Source organism: Rhea pennata, chromosome 5 (genome assembly GCF_028389875.1).
Source record: "Rhea pennata isolate bPtePen1 chromosome 5, bPtePen1.pri, whole genome shotgun sequence".
In the NCBI taxonomy this organism is placed as follows: Eukaryota; Metazoa; Chordata; class Aves; order Rheiformes; family Rheidae; genus Rhea; species Rhea pennata.
In genome coordinates this window covers 52,335,010-52,360,220 of record NC_084667.1, presented here as the reverse complement: position 1 = coordinate 52,360,220, position 25,211 = coordinate 52,335,010, and the positions used below count along the sequence as shown (strand labels likewise).

General features: G+C 38.8%; 1 protein-coding gene across 5 annotated transcripts in view; it reads left to right on the top strand.

The window, feature by feature from the left end:
* The window catches only part of CCDC88C (coiled-coil domain containing 88C), a 97,857-nt gene extending 82,158 nt beyond the window's left edge, over positions 1-15,699 (top strand). Inside the window, exons 22-31 of one of the 5 annotated variants that reach the window (XM_062576125.1) lie at positions 777-963; positions 1,202-1,347; positions 2,744-2,833; positions 4,323-4,564; positions 8,447-8,629; positions 9,041-9,109; positions 9,657-9,725; positions 10,631-10,932; positions 12,058-12,165; positions 13,383-15,699. In XM_062576125.1, the coding sequence (XP_062432109.1) occupies positions 777-963; positions 1,202-1,347; positions 2,744-2,833; positions 4,323-4,564; positions 8,447-8,629; positions 9,041-9,109; positions 9,657-9,725; positions 10,631-10,932; positions 12,058-12,165; positions 13,383-14,399 (2,413 nt within the window). In that variant the 3' untranslated portion in view covers positions 14,400-15,699. Of the gene's footprint in view, positions 1-776; positions 964-1,201; positions 1,348-2,743; positions 2,834-4,322; positions 4,565-6,072; positions 6,391-8,446; positions 8,630-9,040; positions 9,110-9,656; positions 9,726-10,630; positions 10,933-11,949; positions 12,166-13,382 lie in introns of those variants that run through there. The other 4 variants (XM_062576124.1, XM_062576127.1, XM_062576126.1 and 1 more) reach the window with 4 other exon arrangements.
* The last annotated feature ends 9,512 nt before the right edge of the window (positions 15,700-25,211 follow it).

Here is a 25,211-nt window from a genome sequence, read left to right as displayed (position 1 = left end):
AAAAGTTTGGAATAAATAAGGTGCCATAGTCATGACAAGTACAAACAATGTCAGATTGAATAATGTTTAAAAATCACCTGTTAAGTTTGGTCATACTTTAAAGCACCGCAGCTTTGCGAACAAGGTTCCCTCAGGCTTGCGTTTCTCAACTAGAGTCTTTTTTTGTAGTGGCAACAAGGGAAGGTGCTGCAAATTGTTAATTGCAGTGTTGGAAGAGAAGAAGATTAAGCCAATCTGTCAGTAGATATAGGATTTAGTCTTTTCTATTTATATGTCTGTTTAACTTTATGCCTTCGGGAATAGTAGTTATTTTTAAATTTATCAAAAACTTTAAAAGAATCTTACAGCATAATTTTATAACATTACAATATCTTACAGTGCAGGACATAGTAATGCTCATATTTCATACATCAGAAAAATAATGTTCTGAGTATTCTTTTTTTGTGCCAGATAGAGCTGGCTTTATATCAAAATGCTCTTAAACGCATTGTGCCTTGGAAACTTGTATTGTCTTATGCATTGAGGAAGTATCAAACATGTTTCAATTGTTTTTCTTTTAATTCTGTTGTAGATCTGCTATATTTTACAATGCTGTTATTGCTTCTCTATAATATTTTATTATCTACTCAATAATAAATTTTAAAGTGTTGAGAAATTAGTCTTTGGAACTTAATTTTAGATTTAGTGACAGCTGCACACTGATGGTATGACCTTTTGAATGTGAGGTACTTTCTATGAAGTATTATTTGTAAGCCTCCTTCCTTCTTCATGTTTAGGGTGAATTTCTTGCACAGCCAGCTAAAGGCAGAGTATGAAGGGCTGCATTCTCACACTAAAGAGCTGAAAACTTCCTTGAACAACTCTCAGCTAGAGCTGAATCGTTGGCAGGCTCGCTACGATGAGCTGAAAGAACAGCACCAGTCCATGGATATCTCTCTGACTAAGCTGGATAACCACTGTGAGGTGAGTTGCTATTAAGTAGGTATACTGTTAGATTCCTGTTAGAGTGCTAATGTTCTCAATGTGAAGTTTTTGGCTGATTGTAAATAGCAGGTCAGACTATATAGTCATTTACCCCATTTAATCCAAAATTTAGTGTTTTGTCTCCCAGGTTGTTCTGTTACTGTGTTAGTTTAATTATGGTATGCTTCCAGAGAAGTCAGTTGCAGAGAAGAGGCTCATCGGTCTTTCTGTTTAACAGCTGCTATCACGTCTAAAGGGAAATCTGGAAGAAGAGAATCATCATCTCCTGAGTCAGATTCAGATGCTGAGCCAGCAGAATCAGATGTTGCTGGAGCAGAACATGGAGAACAAGGAGCAGTATCATGAGGAGCAGAAACAGTACATGTAAGAAACTGGAGATTTAGCTTGCGAAACCTAAAGAAACCTTAAAATTGAATATACAAAATGACTCCCCTATGAGGTGAAAGGAGGACAGGCTGAAGACTGATAGGTCTACTTCATGCCTGACTGGAAGGGGGGAATGTTCAGAAGAAGATGTATGTATTGGGCAGAACCTAGGTAATTTCTTTGCATTGTCTACCACATAGGATGTTCAGGAGACACCTGAACAGCACATCTTATTCACAGCTCTTTTCAAGCAATGCAGATGATCCAATCTGGAAAACTTAATTACAAAAAATGAAATGCTAAAACCACTTATAGAGTCATTCTATATTCTAGATTACTGGAGAAGAGCAAATAATTATACTCCTTTAGTTTTGGTCATTTAGATTGTAGAAAATGCTTCCTTTCATGTTCTTCTAAAGGATTCAGGTTTCAACGTACATCAGGCTGTCTCTGACGCTCGAGGTGACACACTTAATACATGCTTTTTAAACCTACCATATATTTACAAAGAGTCCTGTTTTCACTACAGTGAATTTCTTCTATCACTACAAAGGAAGAAAAGCATTTCTAAGAATTTTAGTCCAAGCACCTTAGAATGGTACACAAATTACTGACAAAGTTTTATTTCAGTATTGGATAACACAGTTGAAGTGTTAGAAATTCTTTGCTGAAAGCAACTGAATATGGTTCAAATATACTCCCACATATATTTATGCAGATGTTTGATAGTTTTTTGCTGGAGATGCATTAGCTCTGCTCCTTAGATGAAAGAAGATTCTTACTTTTGTGATTGCTGTCATCCTCTCTGGGTGTTAATAAAATAGTGAAGAAAAATCAGTAAGCCTACATGGCACTTTGGAAAGTGCTTTGACACTGTTCGCAGGTGATCAAAGTAGTTTTGAAAAGGTAAAATGTTATTAATTTCCCTAGTTACAATAGAGTAAGCAGAACAGGTGTAAAATAACTAGTTATATCAGAGAGAAAAAGTTTAAACTGAGCAAGTACAAATCTTAACCCCCCAAGAAATTCCTCAGTGATCTGCAAATGAGGATGAAGAATCAGCAACAAACAAAAAAACAAATTTTCAAAAAACAAAACAGAATTAACCTTGACATTCGTTACTGGGAAAAAAAAGATATGACTAATCTACTATTTTTATTTCACCTTTTATGCCTGCTGATCCAAAAAAATTACTCATCAGCAAGTTTGAGGGGTTTTACATTTGCCCTCCCTAAGCAGTCAGTGAATGGTCTCAGTAGGATTGTGAGGCTTACATATGGCCTTGTAATAGGAAGGTACTTCAGTTTATTTCTTCTTGTGGCTTTTGGTTTTCAGGTTTTTGATCATGCTTAACTTTATACAGGCAGTTCAAAATACTCTTTTCCTTTCACAGAGATAAATTAAATGCCTTAAGGAGACACAAGGAAAAACTTGAGGAGAAGATAATGGATCAGTATAAGTTTTATGATCCTACTCCAAAAAAGTAAGTCCCATTTGGATTCCTTTCTGTTATTGATGTATAGATTTGTGAGGGTGAGAAAGGCCTCTTTGTAATTAGAGATAATTGAAACTATCTGAAATAAGGACAAATGGTGGTATCTCCACTTCTGTCTTCATTCTCACTCTGGGAATCTATCCCTAAATTAGTTGCAACTGCTTTAGGTTATGCTAATGCAGAGCAGTGTACCTCACAGGTGGTCCTACATTTTCATATTAGAATCTGAAACAATGTTAATTAGAATAGAGCCAATTTGTCCTGACCACTGTCATCTCATCCCTTGCAGGTTGATCACAGTGAATAGACTGGCATGGCAGGTGCCTTAAGAGATGCACATTCATCCTTTCTCTTCATAGAAAATTAATTTTTTTTTTTTTTTTTTTTTTTTTTTTGCTGGGAGGGGTGGTTTAAATCTAAATCTACATTGCTACACAGTTAAATTATGTCACTCAAGTTCAGTAATAGGTCTGTTCATAACTAAGGAAAGCTTAAGAATGTCAGAAGGTACAGTTTCTGGGGCCTCAAGTCAGAAAATGGTTCCAGAAATACGTGAGTTCATGTTTCTGTGAATTGGGGCACATGAAACAGTTAACTGCTAAAATAACTCTGACCTTATGGGTCAACTAGCAATTACTAAACGTTCTTGCCAGAGCCTCAGAATATATATTTTCAGTTGCTGCCTGTTAGCTCTGTTTGAATTAATGGAGGTTATTAAATGTGAAAATTTGCAGAGCAGTAAATGGTCATGTTTCTGCCTACTCACAGTGGGGAGTAGTTTGACCATCCTGTACAAAACAATCTATTTTGTTTGATAAGCAAGCAGAAAAGCAAACCAAACAACCCCCCCTGTATTTTGGAACTGCTTCATCACCAACACTAGGTCAGCATCCCTAAGAAATGATGGACTGCCATATAGTGACTAAGCAGCAGTAGAGCTTCCAGAGCTGCTATTTCAGGTAGAATGAGTCCATCAGAGAGAAAAGACTTTAAAATTATTAAATTAAGAACAATAAAAAATAGCCATGCTAATTCCATTGTACATGGATCTGGTTGATACCCTTAGAAAGGGAAGAAATCATCTCTAAAGCAGCTTTCACTTCTTCCCTTCTCAGCCTGTTCAGGTAGTAGAGCTTTTCATGTTGTTAAAATGTCTTGTGTGGGCCCATATGTGTAATTTTGATTTCTAGCGGGGGAGAACAGTTGTCCTTCTCATGTTTTGCATGGCTGAAGACATATTTCTGTAAAATAATTTTGACTTTGGGAGAGAATCCAATCTCAAGCTCTGAAATTTGTGTTGAGTCTTCAGAATGTAGGATGGTTTTAGCAGAGCAGTAAACTTTAGGAAGGTATGTTTGTTTTTTTGTTTGCTTGTTTGTTTTTGTTTTGGGGTTTTTTTTTTTTGTTTTTTGCTTTGTTTTTTTTGGGGGAGGGGAGAAGCATTTTATGATCCCATTCACAAAACCTACTTTATCAGGAAAAACCACTGGATTGGAGCGAGAGCCTTAGTCAAATTAATCAAGCCAAAGAAGGAGACTACAAGGGAGCGGTTGAAGCCTACAGTAGAGTGTTCTGCATGGCATTCTGAATCCCCAGAAACAGTTGTGTCTCCATCAGTCTCCCAAAAACTGAAACATCAACAAGACAGTCAGGATAACACCTCTCAAGGGTCAAACTCCATGGAAGAAACAGAGAAACCTATGGGTTCTTCAAACAAAGGTAAGAGATACCCAGCTTAAATTCACAGGCTAAACAAGTTTTTTTTTTTTTTTTTTTTTTTGTTTTGTTTTTTTTTTTGAAAGGTTTAGTATATAGAATATATTGGTACTTCATCCCTTTTTATATCTCTTTTTTAGTAAACTGATATTGTGTTTTTTCTTCTTACCTTTTTTATGACCCTTGTGCTTTGGTACATAGTTTCATGGTTTGTCTGAATGTATTGCATGTTATTAAATAAATTTGTGAGAGTGTTTCATTTACAGTGGCTTTGCAAGAAAGCAGTTTAAAGCTGGTCCAGGTAATACTACTGTTCATTAACATCTATTCTTCAAATGGGTAATAGCTGATCTTACAGCCACCACCAGGAGATGGCACACGTAGAAAAGAAACAACTTCGAAAATGCTGATATATAATAATCTCTAATTATTTTGGTGATTGATAAAATGTTTTGACCTGAAATTAAGAATTTTTTATTCTAAAATGAAGGGAGTTTTTTTGTTTTTTTTTTTTTTTTTTGTTTTGTTTTGTTTTTTTTTGTTTTTTTGGTTTTTTTTTTTGGAACACTAAGGGGAACATAAAGAAGATGAAATGATTCTTCTTTCTGTTTTGGCAGAGTTGATTTAACAGTAAATCAGGTGTTCCTCATTATAGGATTTTTTTTAGGTTATTCAAAATAAACAGTGATCTTCATTCAAAATAAAATTACCCCAAACTTCACGTTCTGTTGAGATCACTCTTGTCGTTTCCCTATAAAACTTTTTGTCCTCTAGGAATATTTTTCAAGAAGCAGTTTTGAATTTAGTTCTTAAGAAATTCTACTTTTCACTGGGAAGTGGCAGGGGACAGGAGAGGAGTGAGCAGTTGAGGAGGCTAGAATATTGTTATCTCCAAGTGTGTTTGGTTTAATTTTTTTGTTTGTTTGTTTGTTCATTGAGTTTTTCTTATTCCCCGTTCTTCATTCTATTTCTTAAAAATCTTTGAATCACTTAAAATGCATGTCTTGAATCATCCATATGATTCCAGGAGATGTTAAATGTGTTCGACATGCATCCAGAGTTCCCACCTGGGAATTTGGGATTGCATTTCCCCAGAACCAAGCCCTCACTAAGTGCTAGATAGTGGAAATTTCTCAGGAGGCTTCATTGTCTTTGATTTTTATGTGAAACATGCTTATGTTGAGGTGATGATTCTGTGATTTTTATGAGTATCAGTAATAAAGACTGGAGGACATCAAGGAAACTCAAATATATACTAAGTAGCATAGGCTTTTTTTTAATAAAGATGTATTTGGGAAGATCTTAGAGTTAGTTCTCAAAGGAGTTATTTATATTTATTGTACCAGGTGTTAATCTGAGTCTTCTAAGTATGCGTGTTAGTCTTTGTTTAGCCTTTTTCATTTTTCACCAAATGTGTTCTCTTTATCTGTTTTAAAGCATTTAAGTTTTATTTACAATTTTCCCCTCCTTTTTTTTCTTCTTTTTGTGATACCTGGGTGATAACAATTTAGCTGCACAACGCAAAAAGATTGCCTTTTTGAGAAGCAAAATCAAGGATAAAGAAAAGACTCCTAAGTCTCCATCGAATCATCAGTCTCTCTCTAATCGACTCCGGTTCTGGTCATCTTCCGACATCCCATCCTCTCCTAATGAACCTCTCTCTTTCTCGGAATTGGGAGATATCTAACACCTTTTCTTTAGCATTTATCTTCATTTATTTCTGACAAATATTTTAAAAAATTTCATGTACCTTAAAAGAACGCACACTTTATAGGAAACACTCAGCATGTCTTTACAATACTCTAAATAAAAGCACAGATTAGTGAACATGGACTTAAGTTTTCCTGTAGAAGATGAATCATTGTTGCACACTGTGGATCATTTCTTCAATGCAGCACACTTAGGGGACTTCATGGCATACAGTTTGCGTATGTATATTGGCTGTGGTGCATGTTATAAGTAAGTGAAGTTGTTACGCGCTTCAGTATTTTCTTGCAATCATACTTGCATCATGTCCAGTTGTTGAACTGGTCTGCTGTTGCTATGCTTTCTACAATGTTCTAATCCTACTAAAATACAAGCCTAACATATAAGCACTTTCAAATACTGGAGAACTGGAGAAGTTTCCAATATTCTGTGTAGCTAAATGAAAAATGCCTTTTTTTTTTTTTTTTTTTTAACATCATTGTCTGCTTTCAAATAGTCTAGCTGTGAATATAGAGCAGAAGCTGCTGGTAAAATTATTCGCCACAAGGTGTTTTGATATTTGAATTCTAACCTCCTGTTGAGAGAGGTTTCAGTTCCAGCTATGAAAATTCATCTTGGATTGAGCATAAGGCTTAAGTTTTTGCTGTTCTGATTTTGAGAGTTTGTTGTTGTTCTTATTGTGTTTTTTTTTTTTTTTTTTTTTTTTTTTTTTTTTTTTTTTTGTGGAAGAAGAAATTTGTTCTTCTAAAATGGGAATAACCTGCATCATGGATCTATTGCTCAGAACAGTTAATGCCTGGTAGCCACACTTTGGTGGTTTCTGAAACAAATGTGAGGCTTCAGACCCCTTTCAGTGTTGGAGAAGTGCCAGGCAGTATGCTTACAGGGGAGCTCAGCAGAGAGACCAGACAACCTCACCTCCCTTCTGACTCTGAGAAATGGTCCCTCCGTGGCATGACCAAGGATGCTGGCACAGCAGCCTGTTGCTGCGCATTTTTGGTTTTGTAGAGACTCTATCTCAGGGACAGTTAGCATGTTCCATAGATGCCAGGTTAACTGCATCTTCAAAGTCCGTTAGAAATACAGACTGTTGAAGCCAAACTTTGGCCTGTGCTTGCCACTACAAGAGCACTCTAAATCTCAATGCTGTGAGAGAGCGCAGGCCCTGTGCTATATAGGTTTTGCACAGACTGTAGCAAAAGTTGTTTCTGAAGCACATTTGCAAGAGCCATGTAAGTCAACAGTAACTTGGTCCATTTTCTCTAATACAGCTTTGCTGCTGCTCTGTGCTTCAAACTAACTGTTTGTCTTTTGTTTCTGCAAGTTGTTTTTGACCACTGTGCACTGCTTGTTTTCAGCATTTAATTACTATTAATTACACATGTTCTTTGAAGAAATACATAGGAAACTAGTATCTTGCATCTCATTAAAGCTGTTTGCTATACTAAATCCTTTAAATTTTCTATTTTGTATGTATCTTCAACTGTTGTATACAAACTGAAGAAATTAATTAATCTGCCTCATCACTAGGAAAGATATCTTCAGCTTTATAAATTTAAATAATCTAGCAGGTAATTTTTGTTGCTCTCCTGCTAAGGGCCCAGGAATTACACCTAAAAATGACTGCAGCAAAGCCATCATAAGAGCAGCAGAGTTTTAACCCTGTAGAGAGTAGATTCATATCACAGCAAAGATGAAAAGTGCTGTATTAGTATGTCAATCATGTTAGATGATTTCCAAATCAGGAATATTTCTCTTTGAGTAAGAGTGTGACTTTTGTTACTGTTTCCTTGTTCTATTTAATTCCTGAAATAAGTGCTTATAAAATGTGCCTGCAAGGAACAATGTGAAAGAAATTTCACACCTCGATTATTTTTTCTGCATTCACATCTTTGTTCCTTTTCTTCCTTCTTTCACAGTAGCTGTTGCATGTATAATATCAACCTTCCCACTGGCACTAAGCAGCCCTTGTCACTCCCACACCTTACAGAGAGCACACAATTGAAAAACTGGTGGCAGAAATTTCCTACCCAATACTGAACTGTTAATGGAAAAGCTTGCAAAACTAGCTCCTCTGTTGTGCAGTTTTTTGTGCCTGCTTGTCATGTTTACATGGGTGGATAAAGATAAGTCCCTTATGCTATTTGTCATTGACTCGTTTACCTCTCCCTTCCTCAGCACTAATGGACCTAAAGCAAAAGAGGAATTCCCACCATGGAGGCAGCAGTGATAATGTTGAAATCTCAGCAGACTCTGCAGCAAAGCAGTGCTGTGTGGAGCTGGGTTCCAGGACTTACTCTACCTCAGCTGTTCACTTGCACACTTCCACCCCCATCTCCAGGCTCCAGAGCAGACCGAAAGGTGTGCACTGCATTTGATCTACCAGTTTGTACAAATCAGACTACTTTGTAGTTCCTGCCTGGATGAAATGTGGCTTTGAGTGGAAGTCAATTACAAAAGACAGAGCACGGGAGTATTTTCATTCCTACTTTATCTGCTCAGTGGTTTAATTGATCAGATACAGGGTTTCCTTACTCAGGTAATGTTGTCAACTTGAGAGACCACATTAAGGGTGTATTAATCAGTTCTCCCCTGATCCATTGCCCAGTGATTCATAGCGATAGTTGGAGGGTGGCTGTTCTTCCAATACTGGCTCTGTAAACCCACTCAGTCATCTCAGTCACTTATACTGCAATGATTTGTGGAGACTTGCCTGAAGGATTGACCTGATTGTGTTTAATACTGCCTGTTTAAGTTTTGTGTTCTTTCTAGGCTGTAATTCGGAAGATAATCTATGTGAGCAGTCCCCTGAGGTACAGTTTGCAAGCACCAGGCAACATGGTAAGTTTGAAGCATTAAGAATGCTCCAACTTCCTACCTTAAGACGTGTTTTATTGTATCCGTGTGAACTGTCCTAGAGCATTTTAGTTAAATAAACGTGATGGAATGAGGTGTAGTAACACAAAAGCATTTTGGGAATGTGAACCTAAATAGTTTGTTTTTCCCTTGAAGCTTTTAATGCCTGTTTTCCCAAAATAAATTTTGGCAGGGAGGGCGGGACAGGATACGCGAACAGCAGCACAGCAGTACCGTTCTGTGTATAATTGATTTAAAATCATAATGCAGAAAAAATTTTGTGCAAAGAATACGAGTTAAGAAATAAGATGTTCCTGAACAACTGACTTAAAAAAGAGAATGATTTCTGCTATGTCCCACTTTCACTATCCTGTGTATTTTACATTTGCCATCCTGTGTATTGCGTTTTTAAATGTTTCTAAAGTGACTTAGGTCCTATTTTCAGATGGCTGGCCATAGCCAAGTCTTTCAGAAAATAATGAAACTCAAGCTTTCCGTGTTAAATTGTTAAATGCTGGTTTTTGTTTTTTAGTGTCCAGGCCAAACAGTTCAGAGAGCAGTAGAAACGCATCCAGCAGTAGCTCACCCCTCAACTTGAAAGGTAAAGCTTTTAAGGCTGTGTGCTGACACACAGAAAGTGAAATTACAGGAAATTGTATGCAAAATACTGTTTTCCTTCCAAAGAAATTTGAAGACTGTTGTTTTGAAATTGTTATGATTATGTAATCTGGACACAGCTGTCTGGGGAATCAAAGCACTGCTGATAAGAAGTTTTTTTCTAAAATTGATTCTTGCAAGGAGTGAATTTAGAGATAAAGTCTAGTTTTGCATCAGTCTAGCATCATATTGTGTGAAGTAGCAGGCCATTCAAAATCCTTTTATAAAAACACTTCTCTGACATTCTTTTTACGCAGCTTTGTGTAGGGAATCAACATGTTCTATAGATGTGCTAAAATCCTGAATCTTTGAAGGGTAAACCAGATTTTATTTTGTGACAGAATATACTTTCTGCTTTACCACTGGCAGATTCAGGTGCTCTGATCACACACAATGAAAACTAGGGGAACTTGTAGTGGCACAGAGGTGGTAAAGGGGTCCTATTTGAGCACTTCTTATTCTGTATCAATTCCTTCCTGCTGTTTCACTTACCGAAGGCCAACAATAGCCACACAACCTGGAGGAATAGATGTTCACACCTCAGGACTGACCTTCCCCATAAGGCAGAAAGAAAGCAAAGAGTATTTCTTTCTACTCCTCAGTTACAGTTGAGGACTTGGCACGCAGATAGGATTCCTTATCTGAGTTACTGCTGTAACTTATGCTGTAAGACATTCACTAGTCCTGATTTTTTTCAGAGTTATGACTTCCTTGAATTTTGTGGGAGAAGAGAGTAATGAGAAAAATTTCATGGAAAGGGCCTTGTATCATAAAGCTCATATCTCAGTGGAAAGCTTGCTAAAATGAGGGAAAAGCAGTGTTCTTAATAGCATTTATGCTTCTCCTCAGGTTCCTCAGACCATATCCATGGTAGAACTGAGACCCTCAGCAGTGAAGATGTGTTGTCAGGCAGAGAGACACCAGCCTTGCTCCGAGACAAGTATTCCTTTCACTCTGCTTCGGCCATCTTAGGCCCTAACAGCAGGCACGAGTCCTCCTTCCACAGGAATGGCTCAACCTCTTACGATATACCTCAGAAGAGTGTTCCTGCCCAGCCTTACACAGGCAGGCAACGGTCTGCCTCACCTGGCAGTGAGATGGTGACTTTGGAAGAGTTCCTGGAAGAGAGCAACAGGCTGTCCCCACCAAGTGTAAGTAAATAGAAGTAGATAACCCATCTCAAGTGCCACAGAACTGTTCAAAGCTGGTCTAGGGGGATGAGGGCATAAGCAAACTAAGAAATACCTGTGGAGCTTGCACCAAGCAATCAAATTTTGCAAATCAATAATTCAATGAATGAAGCAATTGCAAGAACTAAGATTAAGTTTTACAGAGCAAACTTAATTTATTTTGCTATATTGCCTGTAGCAGGTCAGGTAATTCATTGCAATTAATATATATTGAACTGCTGGGGGGTTTTGAAATCAAAGACTTTATGATTAAACTTTCCTATTATGTAACCAGTTCAGTGCTCTAGGTATTTTAATTTGTGAACTGGCAAGCTTTCCACATGTCTTTCCATAGAATTCATCTGAAGTCACAGAGCTCTCAGCTGCAGTTTTCAGCTGCTGTATCTGTTATTAGAAATGGAAACTAGCAGTAATTTTCAACTGAAATAAAAAATGTGTTTTTTTAAAACACATGTCCTGATCAGAAAATACTGTTGCCACGTTTGGGATAGTATTTTCCTTATTAAGGACATTCCCAATGCTTTCCCATTGCTGTGTGTTTATGTGCTGATCAGCACTGTTCTGTTGGCTCAATGACTGCAAGACTATGCCACGCTGAAGTGCTTTGTCAGAAATGAAATGTTTGTTTTCTAGACAGCATTTGTCACTTACTGCTCAGATGTGCTGTTTAGTAGTGAAGTGGTGCAGTATCAATCATATTAATGTCTTGAGGCCAATTCGCTGACAGTGTAAGGGAACAGACATTCCTGTTTCATGAATGCCTCAGTAGCAGTATTGAAATCAACAGAGATGTACCATGTTATGACATTAGTGAATTCTAGTCCTTGAAGTTTCAGACCAATATTTAAATCTTTTATTACCATGTTATCCTAAGAACATTTTTTTAGCTTTTGGACATGTTTAATTTTTTTCTTTTTTTCATCTGTAACTACCTGACCACATCTTCATTTTCATTCTGTCATCCTTGTTCCTTTTCAGCATCGGCGCAGTTTAAATGAGAGTGAAATGATTTCATTGCACCAATTTCTGTTAGAAGCTGATGCACTGTATCCCTCTTGCCACTCCCTATGTCCTTCCTTCCATCAGGAGCCTTCACAGTCGCTCGAATCGGTCCTCAGTCATTCATGTCCTGACAGCGTGAGGCACAAAACAGGCAGGGGAAACAGGAGATCTACTTCACTGTATATCCCCAGGGTATCCATTGTTCTTGCTATGAAGGCAACAGCTCCTAACTTACCACAGCTTTTGCTAGTGTATTAATACCTATAGTAAGCATATTGTAACTCTTGGCTGTTACTTTAAAGACTAAAGCTACCAGATCTCTTGCATTAATTGCTCGTATTCTCCAGTACCTGTTCATAAACATAATATTTTTTGAGGATTGGTAATTCTGTAATGTTATTGGGCACCACAGCAGTTTGAAATAAAAATAACCCTAACACTCTAACATTTAGTTCAGCACAGAGATTTTCTAGCTGTGTTTTAATCACTTACCACTGATAGTGTTCACTTCTAGCAAATGAGTGTTGTGACTAGAAGAAACTTTTGGGACTCTAATGAAGTGACTATATTAAGCCTTAGTATACTGCCTAGAGAAGAGGAGAGAAATAAACTTCACGAGCTTGTTTCAGCATATTATTCATACGCACAGCTTGCCCTTTAACTATTCCCAGCATGCTTCATACTAATAGTCAGTGGCAGCTGATGGTTTGCATGAACCATCCCCATTTAAATTTTCATTGTACATTTTCTTTTATAGCCAGGTTAATTGTCTGACTTTGAAATTTTCAAGTTAATTCTGGGCAGGCAATCACTTCTCCAGTTTTGTAATTATTTTTTGTGTATTTCAGTATGTTGTACATGCAGCCTTAATAAATGTAGTAACCATGAGAACTGAGGGGAATGAATGAAGAAATAACTAATCTTCCTTGCAATGCTAGCACAGTATTAGATATTCTCTTACATCCCTGCTGTTACAGTGGAGTGTTATCCAGACGAATTGTATCCCTGAAAATGACAGGCCATCACTGATACCTGCTGATGCTAATGGCTGTCATTAATATGGCATTGATGCTATGATGATAATGGCTGATGTCAAAGTAAGCAAAAGAGCTGCTGCTCAGATTGCTACTGTGATGATTTTTTTTTAATTTATGACAATTAACCTGGCAAAGAAGGCTGTCACAATCTAATTATGATGAGCATGTAATTGTTTGATTTAGTTATATATCCATTTTAAGCATTTTTATCTTCTGTTCCCAACTTTTATATCTAAAAATCCATGGTTATATTTGGGTCTTTAGGGTGCCTCTGCACAAATAAGTGGGGGAGAAAATTGACTGCAAAGTTCTGTGTGATTCTTTACACAAAAATTGTCATTAATATGTCATTTGTATATTTTCTCACACCAGGACACCTCCAGTAGCAGAGATGATTTTCTGAGTGATTATTTTAGGAAACCAAATGAGCCTTCAGCTACTGGAGGAAACCTGTTGGTTCATTTGTCCAGAAAGGAGGCTGCTAAGATGCCCACTAGTCATGTTTCTCCAACTGTAAAGATGACCGTTGGTAATGAAGAAGGAAGAATGCCTAAGCCTGGGAATTATGTGAAGCCAAACCTCAAACAAGTTGAACCTGAGCCTCTGACAAACTCCCAGGGATCCCTTAAGGTTCCTCACACACCACAGCACCAGCCGGTCAGTGGGGTGCGGCAGATGGCACAACCGCAACAGCCTGGAACCACAAGCCGAAGGAGCACATCACTGAGCAGGGCTTTTAGTTTAGCCTCTGCAGACCTCCTCAGAGCCACCGGCCCAGAGGCGTACAGGCAGGAGAGCCCCCAGAAGACAGCAGCAGACCTGCATGGAGGCAAGGACACTGTCAGTCAGGCCTCTAGGGTTTCTGTGCCAACTAGCTCCCAATCAACCTTAAGAGAGAGGCCACAGTCTGCAAAGGTGGCAGATTCCTTGCAAGGTATTGATTCTCGTTGTCGGCAGCTTGATGTGAGGCGCCTTTCCCTAGCCCCACCAAAAGATGAGAGGTCACTCTCTCTCCATCAGTTTTCTGCCTCACCCACTGCATCCACCAGCAATTTGAATGTGCAGCAACAGGAGCGAGCGATCCCTGGGCAACACTACTCATCTGCACCACACACTCCCTCTAAAGTCAAGCTCAAGTCAGCCTCTCGTTCTGGGGAGGTGGCCACAGTGACCCCTACCAGAGTTGTTCCCAGCAGCACTGAGGGAAGTACTTCTCTGGGACAAGGCCAGGGGGATGCCCTCCATACCAGGTGCCAGGGTAAGCTACCAGAATGCAGCACTGGGGCTATGGAGGAGCCTCTGAGAGGAAGTAGCTCCAACAGTACTCCTGACTCTCCAGACCCCCAGGGGGATCAGCAGACGGTTTGGTATGAATATGGGTGTGTGTAAGGCACAGGTGCAGCTAGATATATATATATTTGGTATTGCCGACGTCTGGCATAGCGTTCATCTACACACTGTGCCCGATCTTAAAGGGCATCACCTGCACACTCATCTGAATGTTCTCCAACTACTATTTTCTAGTGGAACAAAGTAATTTTTATGATTAAAAGAAACAAGGAGCCAAACACTGGCTCTTCTTTTGACACTATTGTGCCTAAAAGAAAGTGGAAGCCTGACCTAATCCCACAGCAGGCTTTGCGTCTGTCTGATTCTCAGACGTGCAGAGCTTTCGCTGCTCCAGGAGATGCCTGCAGGGTGCTCTGAAAATCAGGCCAGCCCTGTTGTTGCAGCACTGCATGCCCCTACTATCTGCATTAAAGAAGAGTTTCACAGGTCACATGTTTGCTGAGTCCTGCCCCACCCCACCCCGATAAATAACTTAGACAATATTTTCAACATGGTTTAAAAGCCAAACTTCTCCCCAGAAGACAGAACCAGATGCTTGCAGTAGCTTAAAGAGAAAACTGAAGAGCAAAAGCATGTGGCTTTAGCCACGGATCTGTTAAAATCAATTCTCCTTGCCACAGCCCTGCTTTAGAGGTACAATGCGTAGTTAGAATTCAACGCTCACATCTTACCCTTCCTCACTGGGACTGTCCAGGCACAGAGAGGTCAGTGTAACTGCCTTCACTACAGCTGCAGCTCAGTGGACCCTTGGCTCTGAAAGCCAAGTGGTGCTGCCTTTTGAAACTTCTTTTATACAAACACTGGAATTAACGCAGCCTTTTCAGGGGAGATGCCGTTTCAGTTGCAAAGATGGCATCTCATGTACAAAAGTGACTTGTAAGTATGTATATGAAGAGCTTAAGAATTGTATAGGAATGCTGTGTAAATTGTATTATTACATCCTTGAGTGCATGACTGCCCACATCATGAGTGATACGTGATCACTTAGAAAATCCTTGTTTATGTCTCTGAGAACTTCGCTCAGTATTGAAAGCAAAGTAATTTTGTATACATGTGAAGGAAATATACTTATAAAATTTTATTTATGTGCAAAGTTCCTTGTAACTGTCTGTCCAGAATTTCATCAGCTGCTTATGTATATATGATCAAATGTGCATCTTTAATTCATTATTTGTAAATGTGGTTTTTTTCTTACAATAGACTAAATATCTAAAAGATAATAAATATTTCTGTTTTTCTGGTTCTGATTTAATCTAGTAAAAGATGAAACTGATTCAGCTAAGGATGTTTTTGTTATCTAGTATGTAGTAATCACATTCTGGAAACTACAGAATTGTTTATAATAAAGATTAAAATAAATCAAATTGATGTTTTACTTTTTTCTGGGGGAAGGGTGAAGATTCGTAGTATTAGAAGGAGATCTGTCAGCAGTAGCTTCATGTAAGCCTCACTTAATACTGATTAATTTTCCTGTCTAGCAGAGTTGCATTTGTTTTTGTAATGTTGTCACAACAGCTGTATTAGAAATCTTTCATTTTGATTGTAACCACCTTATTGAGGACTTTAGGAAAATTAATCAAGCAAATTAAGTGGCTTTCAGGTCACTGTAGAAGCAGATGATTTGGATTTAAGCTTCTCTGACCAAATCAAAAGTGCTCAGGCATGCCGAGGATTTTGAACAAGTCTGCGTTTATACAGTCTGTTTCGTTCTAAGTTCTCCAGGATCCTTTAAAACAGTGACAAGTTACTTATCTTCAGACACAAAGAGAATGTTAAAAGGAGTTGCTGTCTTATTTGTTTTAATTGCAAACCATAGTTTCGTGATAAACTGTAAATGATGTGATATACAGCAAATTTTAAAACATGTTCAGTGTTTTCTGTGAACTGAAATTTCTCTTCCAGAAATTCCCCCTCCACTTTGATTTTACAAGATCACTGGAAGTGAAAGGCAGGTGTGTGTCTCTTGTTTCAGTTCCTTTCTCAAGGCATGTGCTTGATCAGCTGGCAGGCTGAACTGCTGAGGAGATAATCTGTGAGTTAAAGTCATTTTAGATCTTCTTTACTGTAAATACTTGCCTGATCACTTAAACCTGAACTGTGGTCTGAATTATGTACAAATACGATATTGTGGGGAGGAGGGTTGATACCTAATTTCTTTGTCTTCTTGATAAAGAAATCATTACTTTATCAGTTCTAGTGTGTTTGAATAAAAACAAACTTAACATTTATTCCCCACTACATACATTATTACATAATCTTAAATATAGACATTATAACACAGTACAACTAATCTTAAACTTTAAAAGCAAAGTGACTTTCAGCTACTATGTTCAGAAACACATGATGCTATAATACTAAGACCATCATGAGAACTTTAAGGAAAGTTTCACTAAAAGTGACTGTCCTGCTGAGCAGAATGCAGAATAACTGCACCTGTCCTAATTAATGAATTCTTTTTAACTGTTTTTTTGATAGAGTCATTGGCTCCCAGACCTTTGTTGCAGAGGGCTCCCACTGCCTGCTACGCGAACGGGTAAGGGATCCAGCAGGAAGGAGAACAGGGCCAGCCGAGGGAGAGTGAGAAGTCGGCAAATGCTGCAGTCTTTGCACAAGTGGAGTTGGGCAGATAAAGATGCTGTGAGGCGCCAGATAACGTGAGGTGGCAGAAGCTGCCAAGAGACAGTTTCCTAGGAGGGAAAAGTGGAAGGAGTAGAGTAGCCTAACCACTTCAGGCTTTTTCACATCCTTCTAAGAATAAAAGGGAAACTACAATGAAATTTGAGCTGTTTCAGTCTCTACAATTTGGAAGGCTGCTGAGCCTTAAAGTATAGCGCCTTGTGTGGTCAAGTGGTTGGGCCCCAACCATGGAAGTGGCAGATAATGGTAGCGAACTGATGCACCTTCAGCTGTAGCTATGCTCTGGTGCGTGCTGAGCCTTGGGGAAGGGGCTCTCTTTCCAAAGGAGCCCTAGGATTTCAGCACGCCAGGTTTTTCTCATTCTTTGTGTGGCTGTGGGCTGTAGGGTGCTGATAATTCCTGAGATACAGGGAAGTGCCTGCTCTCTGAAGGTTGGGTTATTATATTTGTGCGCTACATAATGCTGTGAGTGGGTTTGAATATAATAATTCAAGTAAAATGAATCACTGTTTAGTAATGGAGTATCTCAGCTTACAGACATGGCTTATTTTTTCTGTGGATCTAGTTTTATATTTGTTAAAGGTTGGGTTTTTGGATCCTAGGTAGGTCCTTAAGCAGGCTTAAGTTATCTTAGGAAGCCAAGTGCTCATATATGTGAAAAGACCTGCTCTCTGCTATATGATCATGTTGAAATAACAAAGGAAATACTACTTAAACTTGCATACTCTGCATGACCAGGGTATTCTCTAGAAGAACGGGGTGGTGGTGGGGAAACAGCTGCTGTGTAAACTGCTTCTAAGGAAGCATATGTTCTGCTGTGACAAAATACCTCCTTATCAAGAAGAAGCCCAGATACTTTGCAGAGAAATCTCGTCATGAAAACCTTTTTCCTGTTAGATATTCTCCTGCTCTTCTTCAAATTTGACAGCTGACTGTGAACAGATCTTCTTTTAATGTTTTAGTTGTGATTTGAACATAAAATCTCCAAAAGAGTAATAAAAAATGGAAGCTGTTTTTCATAAGGGAAGTTACAAGTACGAGACCTTTGTAAAAATGGGTAGCAATATTTAGTTTAGAATAATGACACACCAATGTACATGGTCCAATTGGAAATTATTTCTGATCATCCAGGTGCCTAGGGGGCATATTAGAAGTTCATCTAAAACTAAATTACTCTAAGGCAAGAAATCAAAAACGTGCTGCAGAAATCATTAATTGATGTGAGTTGATCGATCTACAACCAGGATTATACTGAATATAAAGAGGGCAAGAGAGTAACATAATTTTTAATAATTAAAAAAATTAGCTGGAATTTGAGCATTTGAATTATGGTTTTGCATTTTTAAGTGCAACAATAAAAGAAAAAAAAATAAAATTGTCAGTAGTGGTAGGCTTCAAGAAATTTTATCCTGATAATTGCCTCTCTGCAGATCAGGGTTGTGGAATCTGATCCTGCCAGCAGTAGAGATGTTCAAGACAAGGTGGAAAAATTGAGAATGTTGTTACAGATCACCAGGCAGAATTAACCTGAGCTGACAGTGCAGAGTGAAATAGTTCTGTTACTAAAAACAATGAATCTATTTATTGCTATGAAGAGTCACTAGATTGGAGAAATAGGCTGTGCCTTGTAGGCCGACCTTTAAAGCTCATACTAGAGGCTATCACAAGAGAGTGTGCTATCAGTTGGAGAATTATGAGAAAAATTATTATAGTTTAAGAAAGTGCTGGCATTAATTTTAAAGTGACTGTGGGTGAATGTCTGACAAATTTTGCAAAACCAATATATTTTTTTCTTCCAGGGGCAAGGAATTCTCCAAAAGTATAAAAGAGAACAAGAATGCATAATAGAGAGTTGCTGTTTAAATGCTATGCAAAAGGGAAAATCCTTAAAGGCTAACTTGAGTCCTAAGAACAGTGAAATGTGAGTTGATGAACTGTGACATACACTTGAAGTTAATTCAGATTTGGAGGAGTGTTGAGAATCCTGCTAAACAATAACATGGATAAATGAGGAACACGATGGTAGACTACCTAGACATATCCCTGTTGAGTCAGTGGAAGGAATGGGGGAGTTTGGTTTTTTTTTCCTGCGTTTTTTTGTTGTTTTTGGTGGGGGGGTAGGAAGAAAAAAATTAAAGGAAATTGGGTTCTACTGAGGACAAGACGATGAAAATGCAATTATTCCACAGAAACTAGGGACATAAAATGTGTCCAAAACAAAACACAATACCATGGAAACTAATGTCTACTCTCTGTATCATTCCTTGATGCTGTTCTGATCAGCTCCAGTTAAAATAGTTACACATTTTTAACACAGGTTTATCATAACTGAGTCTAGCTCTGATGATGAGGCTATGCCAAAATATGTGGTGTATATTTTTGCATATCAGAATGAGAAAGAGTAATAGACTTGAGCATTGATACTAGCTGGTGAAAAGCATGTAAGGGAAGACAGAAAGGTCTGATTCCCTCTTCAGTGAAGTGACATCTGATAGTGATGCGAATGTCATGCTAAAGTACAGTGCTGAGGCTGTTGATGGAGCTTTTTGCTGCAGGCAATTATGAACCTCAATTATGAACTTAGAGAAGTATAATAGCATAGAGTTTTATTTTTTTAACTTCATGCTTCATAATTCGTGGGAGAAGTTAACAGCCTCTGCTTTAAAACACATCATTAGGTAAATTATAAAAGCCTCCGTCTCTTCTCCATGTCAGGTGTTGGCTGCCTCCACAGTCAGAATGGAGGAATGCTAGGTTGCAGGACTAGGAGCCTTCTCCTTGTGAAATACCTAACATCTGTGAGAGTAAAAGATCATGTAGTTCACTTTTTCAGTAGTCGGCACACACTAGGGATCTAAGACATGCTCGTGGTAAGTAAAGCACAGTTGTATGGAAAAAAATAAGAATTACACTTGCTAAGAATGAACGTGAGAGTTTGAGAAGAATATTGCAGCTGGAGAACTAGAATTCCCAAGTGGACTACTCAGGCGTCTCTGGAGACTTGTATTGGAGGGAAGAGAGAGTTTTCTGTAAGTAGTAAGTAGGAAGGAATGTCTGCAAAGGACTGAAGTGAGCATTTTGTAGTGCTTCTAATCTGATTGTTTTACCATTCTGCAGGGTGTTTTGAAGGTTATGGGACTTGGAGGGCTATGTTTCCTTGCTGCCTTAAGTATCTCTGAGCAAGACTGTTCAGTTCCTGCTAAACCCATAAAAAATGTCTCCCTGTACCTTTGAAATAGGCTTTTTTTTCCTCTATCTAATCAAAACTTGGAATTCATGTGTGCGCTCTGTGAACCCATAAAACACTTAATCCACAGATGTATATTTTTCAGGACCACTGGTTACCCAGGAAGGTTTTCCTGCAGCATCTCAGTGCTCTACAGCAAAATATAAACTCCCGATTAGCTTGAGAATGCTTGCTTAGGACCCCTTTGGCTATTTGAGAGGGAAAGAAGGACTAAGAATCAACAAAATTACTGTGAAGGGAAAAAAATAATCGACATATTAGGACTGGAGTCCTTTGCAAGCAGGAGTCTTGCTCACAGCAATGCCAAAGGCAAATGGAGAAAAGCAGATGGCCATGAGCTGTGTAGGATAGACCTTGTATCAGTTTAGTTGAGATTTAGCTAAAATTAAGCTTAAACTGGCAATCTTCAGTTTCCTCAGTCTCTTTTGAACCTGATCAGTTTTATTTGCGTATGAATAAATCAGGCAAAAGGATAGAGCATTTTAAAGAGCCCTTTTCATTGATGTGCTGCATCTTAATTAGACCTTCCAGCTCTCTGGTTTAAAGAAAAAAAAATGATGATAGTCCCTCCTTCAGGTAGACTAGTTTTAGGTCAGTTTGCGCATAAAAGGGTTAAATCAGTATCTGATGGAGGGACTAGTGTATAGCACTCCAGAATTAGGCCTTGGTACCTTCATTGGCTTGAAAGATGATCTCTATAGGCTGTTGATACTTTTTATTGTTTATGTTTTCATGTAATATTCTCTTGTTCCTGGATTTGGTGGGGGAAGGTGTATTTTTCAATGTTTTTGTATGCCCTTATGACCGCTTCTGCCAACAACAGAACAACCTTTGTGTTAGCAGGAAACTGTGTGAAATATGCAGACAGTGGATCCTCTGCTAGATCCTGTCTTACAGCTCAGACAATACAACCAGCTACCACCCTCTGTGCAAGCCCACTTAATCTCCAACAACTTTCCTTCCTTCATGACTTCTCTCCAGCCCTGGAGACCTTTTATATTCTTCAGCCTAGACTTTTATCTTTAACTATGTTCTATCTTTAATTCTGTTTTATACCTCATTTCCTTCCAGATCTTGTTCTAGCTTTCTCTACTCTTTCCATGCTCACCTCTGTTGCTGAAGGATGTAGTTATCCATCAGCCAGCTCTCTTCTTTTTTTTTTTTTTTTTTTTTTTTACCACCTTTTCCTCTCTCTCGTCTGTCCGTGATTGCTGGGCTGTCAATGACTTTGTCTTTCTTACACAATCACATCCAAGTCTTGATATCAATAGGTAATCCCGTTCCCATCTCAGTACCAGTTCTCAGTGCTTTCTGGTGCTTCCTTAGCTCTTACCCACTGTTGCCTCAAACATTCCCCATACTCCCTTGCCTCTTCTTGCTTTCTCTTGTGCTACTCAAGCATTTTATACAAATGCTGCAATTTCAACCATTCCAGAGGCTTTTCCTCTCTTGCATCTCTCCTTGGCGTGCACCATGGTCACTGTCTTCTCATTGTATTTCTTGCCCACGTCATCCTTCAGCTCATCTGTATTGCTCTATTTTGCCCTGTCTGTGATCACTGATAGCTGAGGCAGGAAATGCACCATGAGCTATAAACCATTGTGGGTATTTGTGGTGTAGAAAACACGTGTTTGCATGACATCTAGAGCCAATCTCATTTTAAATCTTGTTTTCAGATTTCAAAATGTGTTTAGTCATACTTACTGAGACTTACATTTTTCAAAAATTTCTTCGTCGAATTGAATATAGAAGTTCTACTTACTGTAGCAGGATTTTAATGCAAGGTCTCATAACAATTTTAAAGCCAATTCGTTAGACATTTTATGTCCAACAGATATCTTTGAAGTTCTGTGAGAAATTGTTAGTCCTTAAAAATGATAAAATGATAGTAAGGTCATCGATGTATTTAAGAAGGTCCATATCACTTTCTGTGTATTGGTATCACATTTTGTATATTGAGGCAATTTTCTTCTATTTAGTTGTAAGTATTTATATCAGTATGACTCTCCGCATCATTTTCTTTGTTTTAGAATTTCCTTCCTTGCTTATTTTGGCTTCTTTAATTGAGAAAACCTTGAATTCCTGAAGCCCAGTCCTATTCACATTTGGCTCCCATGAACAAGAATCCATTTCCTTGTTTATTTAACCAGCCATATCAATGGTAACAGAGTTCCATTTGGCAGATCCTGAATCCCTTCAGTCTCCCACCCTGCTCTCTATGTTGGGCTCCAATGAACTTGTGCTTGTTTCCTTGTTTATGTAACCAGGCAAATAAATGGTAACAGATACTAATGAGATTTTACTGGATGAAATTTGACACATGCTGTTTTGTAACTAAAATCAAGAGAATATTCTCTTCATGTGTTAAATTCTAACAGATTGAATGTTTAACTTCTAAACAGCCAATGCTTTTTTGAAAAGGAGGCTGTATTGTACAAGAGAATCTAAAATTGAAAATGAGAAGAAAAGCAAAAATTAAACTAAATCAGTAACCTCAGTCTGTTTTCTTAGCGTCGTCTCTTTGTAGCAATATTTTACAAAGAGGGAAAAGCCAATAACTGGGGAATTATATAAGTTTGTACTTTGACTGTCTACTGCAGTTCCTAAAGGCCAGGAATTTTTTTGCCTTTAAAGTATTGGTTCAAGAGTGTTTAGGCCCTGTCTTTCCCCTTGCATTGGGGCACTGGTATATGGACTACCTTATGGCCACAGTTCTCCCTCAGTCTAAAATTCCTAGATTTGCACTAACAGGAGGAAGAAAGGGAACACAGGAATTCGAGTCCACCTGGCTATCCGTTTTGAAGTAGCCCATTTAGCTATTACCAGCCTTGGTTTCCATCTCTAAGTGAAAACTTGTATGGACCTTAGTGGTGATTCCAGCTAGTTATTCCCAACTCATGCACAATCATCCACGAATGGGTCTTGGAGTCCTTCATGCGAATAGTAACTGCATGTCAAACCCAGTGTCTCTTTAATGACATAAGAGCAGGTGAGAGGATGAATTCAGCCAGTTGTTACACAGATAGAAAGAACAGAAATATTCCAGACGGGACTCTGGAGTAGCTGTAATCACTACAAATGATTTTACTACGCCTAGTTTTTGGCGAAATATGTTTCTAGATTTTGACAAAACATGTTAATCGCTCTGATAGTCTGTGTAGACATTCCTGCACTTTTAGCTTTCATTGTGTTGGTCTCTATGGAAGAGAGTCCTGTGAACAGAAACAGGCAGAGCTTTCTGGGTGTCTAGATGAGATTCATCTCATCTAACTCTACATATTTAAAAGCTCACTCTCCAAGACTGAGAGCCTTTCTCCTTTTATAGGCAAAAGAGAACCGAATACCCCCAGCTGTACTACAAGGGCTCATTCTAATACAAGCCAGCTCACCCTTCTTCTTCTTCTCCATGAGCTATCAAGGGATAATGACTGCTCAGCCATATATAGACACTTTACAGTGCTAGTAAGGATCAAGTTAGGTCATATGAAGCCTATTTCTAGTGTGTGAAGTGAAGGTTCTACCTTGGATGTTTGCCACTAGGAGCAAAAGGGGGGTAAATTATTGTCTTGGTGTAAATGAAACATCTTTGCCTCATGAAGAAACCAGAGAGGCAAGACAGTATCTGTCGGAAAGACTGTGGGGATAATTTGCCATCTGCATCTGGATTCATCGAGTCTTTCCTACCCTTCTAGCAGAGATGAAAACCAACTTTATAAAGCAAGTTACCAGTGAGTATAACCCACATAGGATGTCAATATCAGCTAGATCCCCTTGGCTGAGCTGAGGTGAGGCAGAAGTAAGAAATTATGAGCATTTCTGAATTTACGTTTCAAAGAGCCTTGGAAATCAGCAGCATGGTGAGAGTAGAGAGAAAGATGATGGTCACAAGGTTTATACATTCCTGAGCAGAGCTGAGATAGCCTAAGCCTGTGTTGCCATACTGAGGTTTAATTTATGGCAGAAGGTCCTCAGCTTTTTCGCAAATGTGTTGTCAACCTTTTTTCTATCTACCAGAAGGTAGCTGCTGAAGGTACCAAGTGGGAGCCAGTTTGGTAACCTCTGAGGCAGGAGAGAGTTTATACCTGCTGAAGGACACTCACAAGGAGAATCCCTGGAAAGGGATAAGGTAAGGTAAGTCTTCAAGACATCAGTAAGCCAAGCCAGTTTGCCTGGCACTGGACTGCATTTCCAGCCTTGTGGAGTCTGATAACCTGTAAGAGTCATGCTCACCCATGTGTGATAAAACTGAGGCACTAACTCAGAAGAGCAGGGTCAGCTGAAAGGTGTTGCTCACTGCAGGGTGTGAGAAGAGTCTCATATGTGTGGTGCCTTGTCTCTTTCTCGAAGCATGACAGCATACAGGTGAAATGGCTTCAGGGAAAGGGAGGCAGCAGACACCAGTGTGCAGTCTTGGTGGCCAGCAGACATTTTTAGTAGAAATGAAAATCTTTAAATTCCTTAAAGATTGTGTGTGTCTTTACAGATTCAGCATTTGATGGATGGAAGTTCACAAGTAGCCAGCATGACATGTGAGAGGCCCCAGGAGGATAATCAAAGTGTCATCTGCTGGCGACCAGATCTGCAGGCCGTATCTATTGTCACAAGATCAGCTTAATTCTTCTGGCCAGTGCTTTTCATTGATACTGGTTTTGTCGAAATCTTGTCACACTGCCAGCAGAGCACTGTTCACACGATGCTCTCTCATTGAATATTTTCTCCTCTTCTCTTTCCTTATTTTTCTGGAGAATACAGGCTTGGTGCTTTTCTGTTGACTTGAAAGACAGAACTAAGCCCAAGCTGAATTTGAGGGAATGGGAACCGTGTGATCTTTGGAAGGGAAGCTAAGAAATCTCACAAAGCTGGACACTGAGAAAGGATGGCAAGTCTTACCTGACAGACAGCTACTGATACAGTATAAAGGGAAGAGATATGAAGTTCCTTCTGGAGGTAGAAAGGGAGTCTGGATG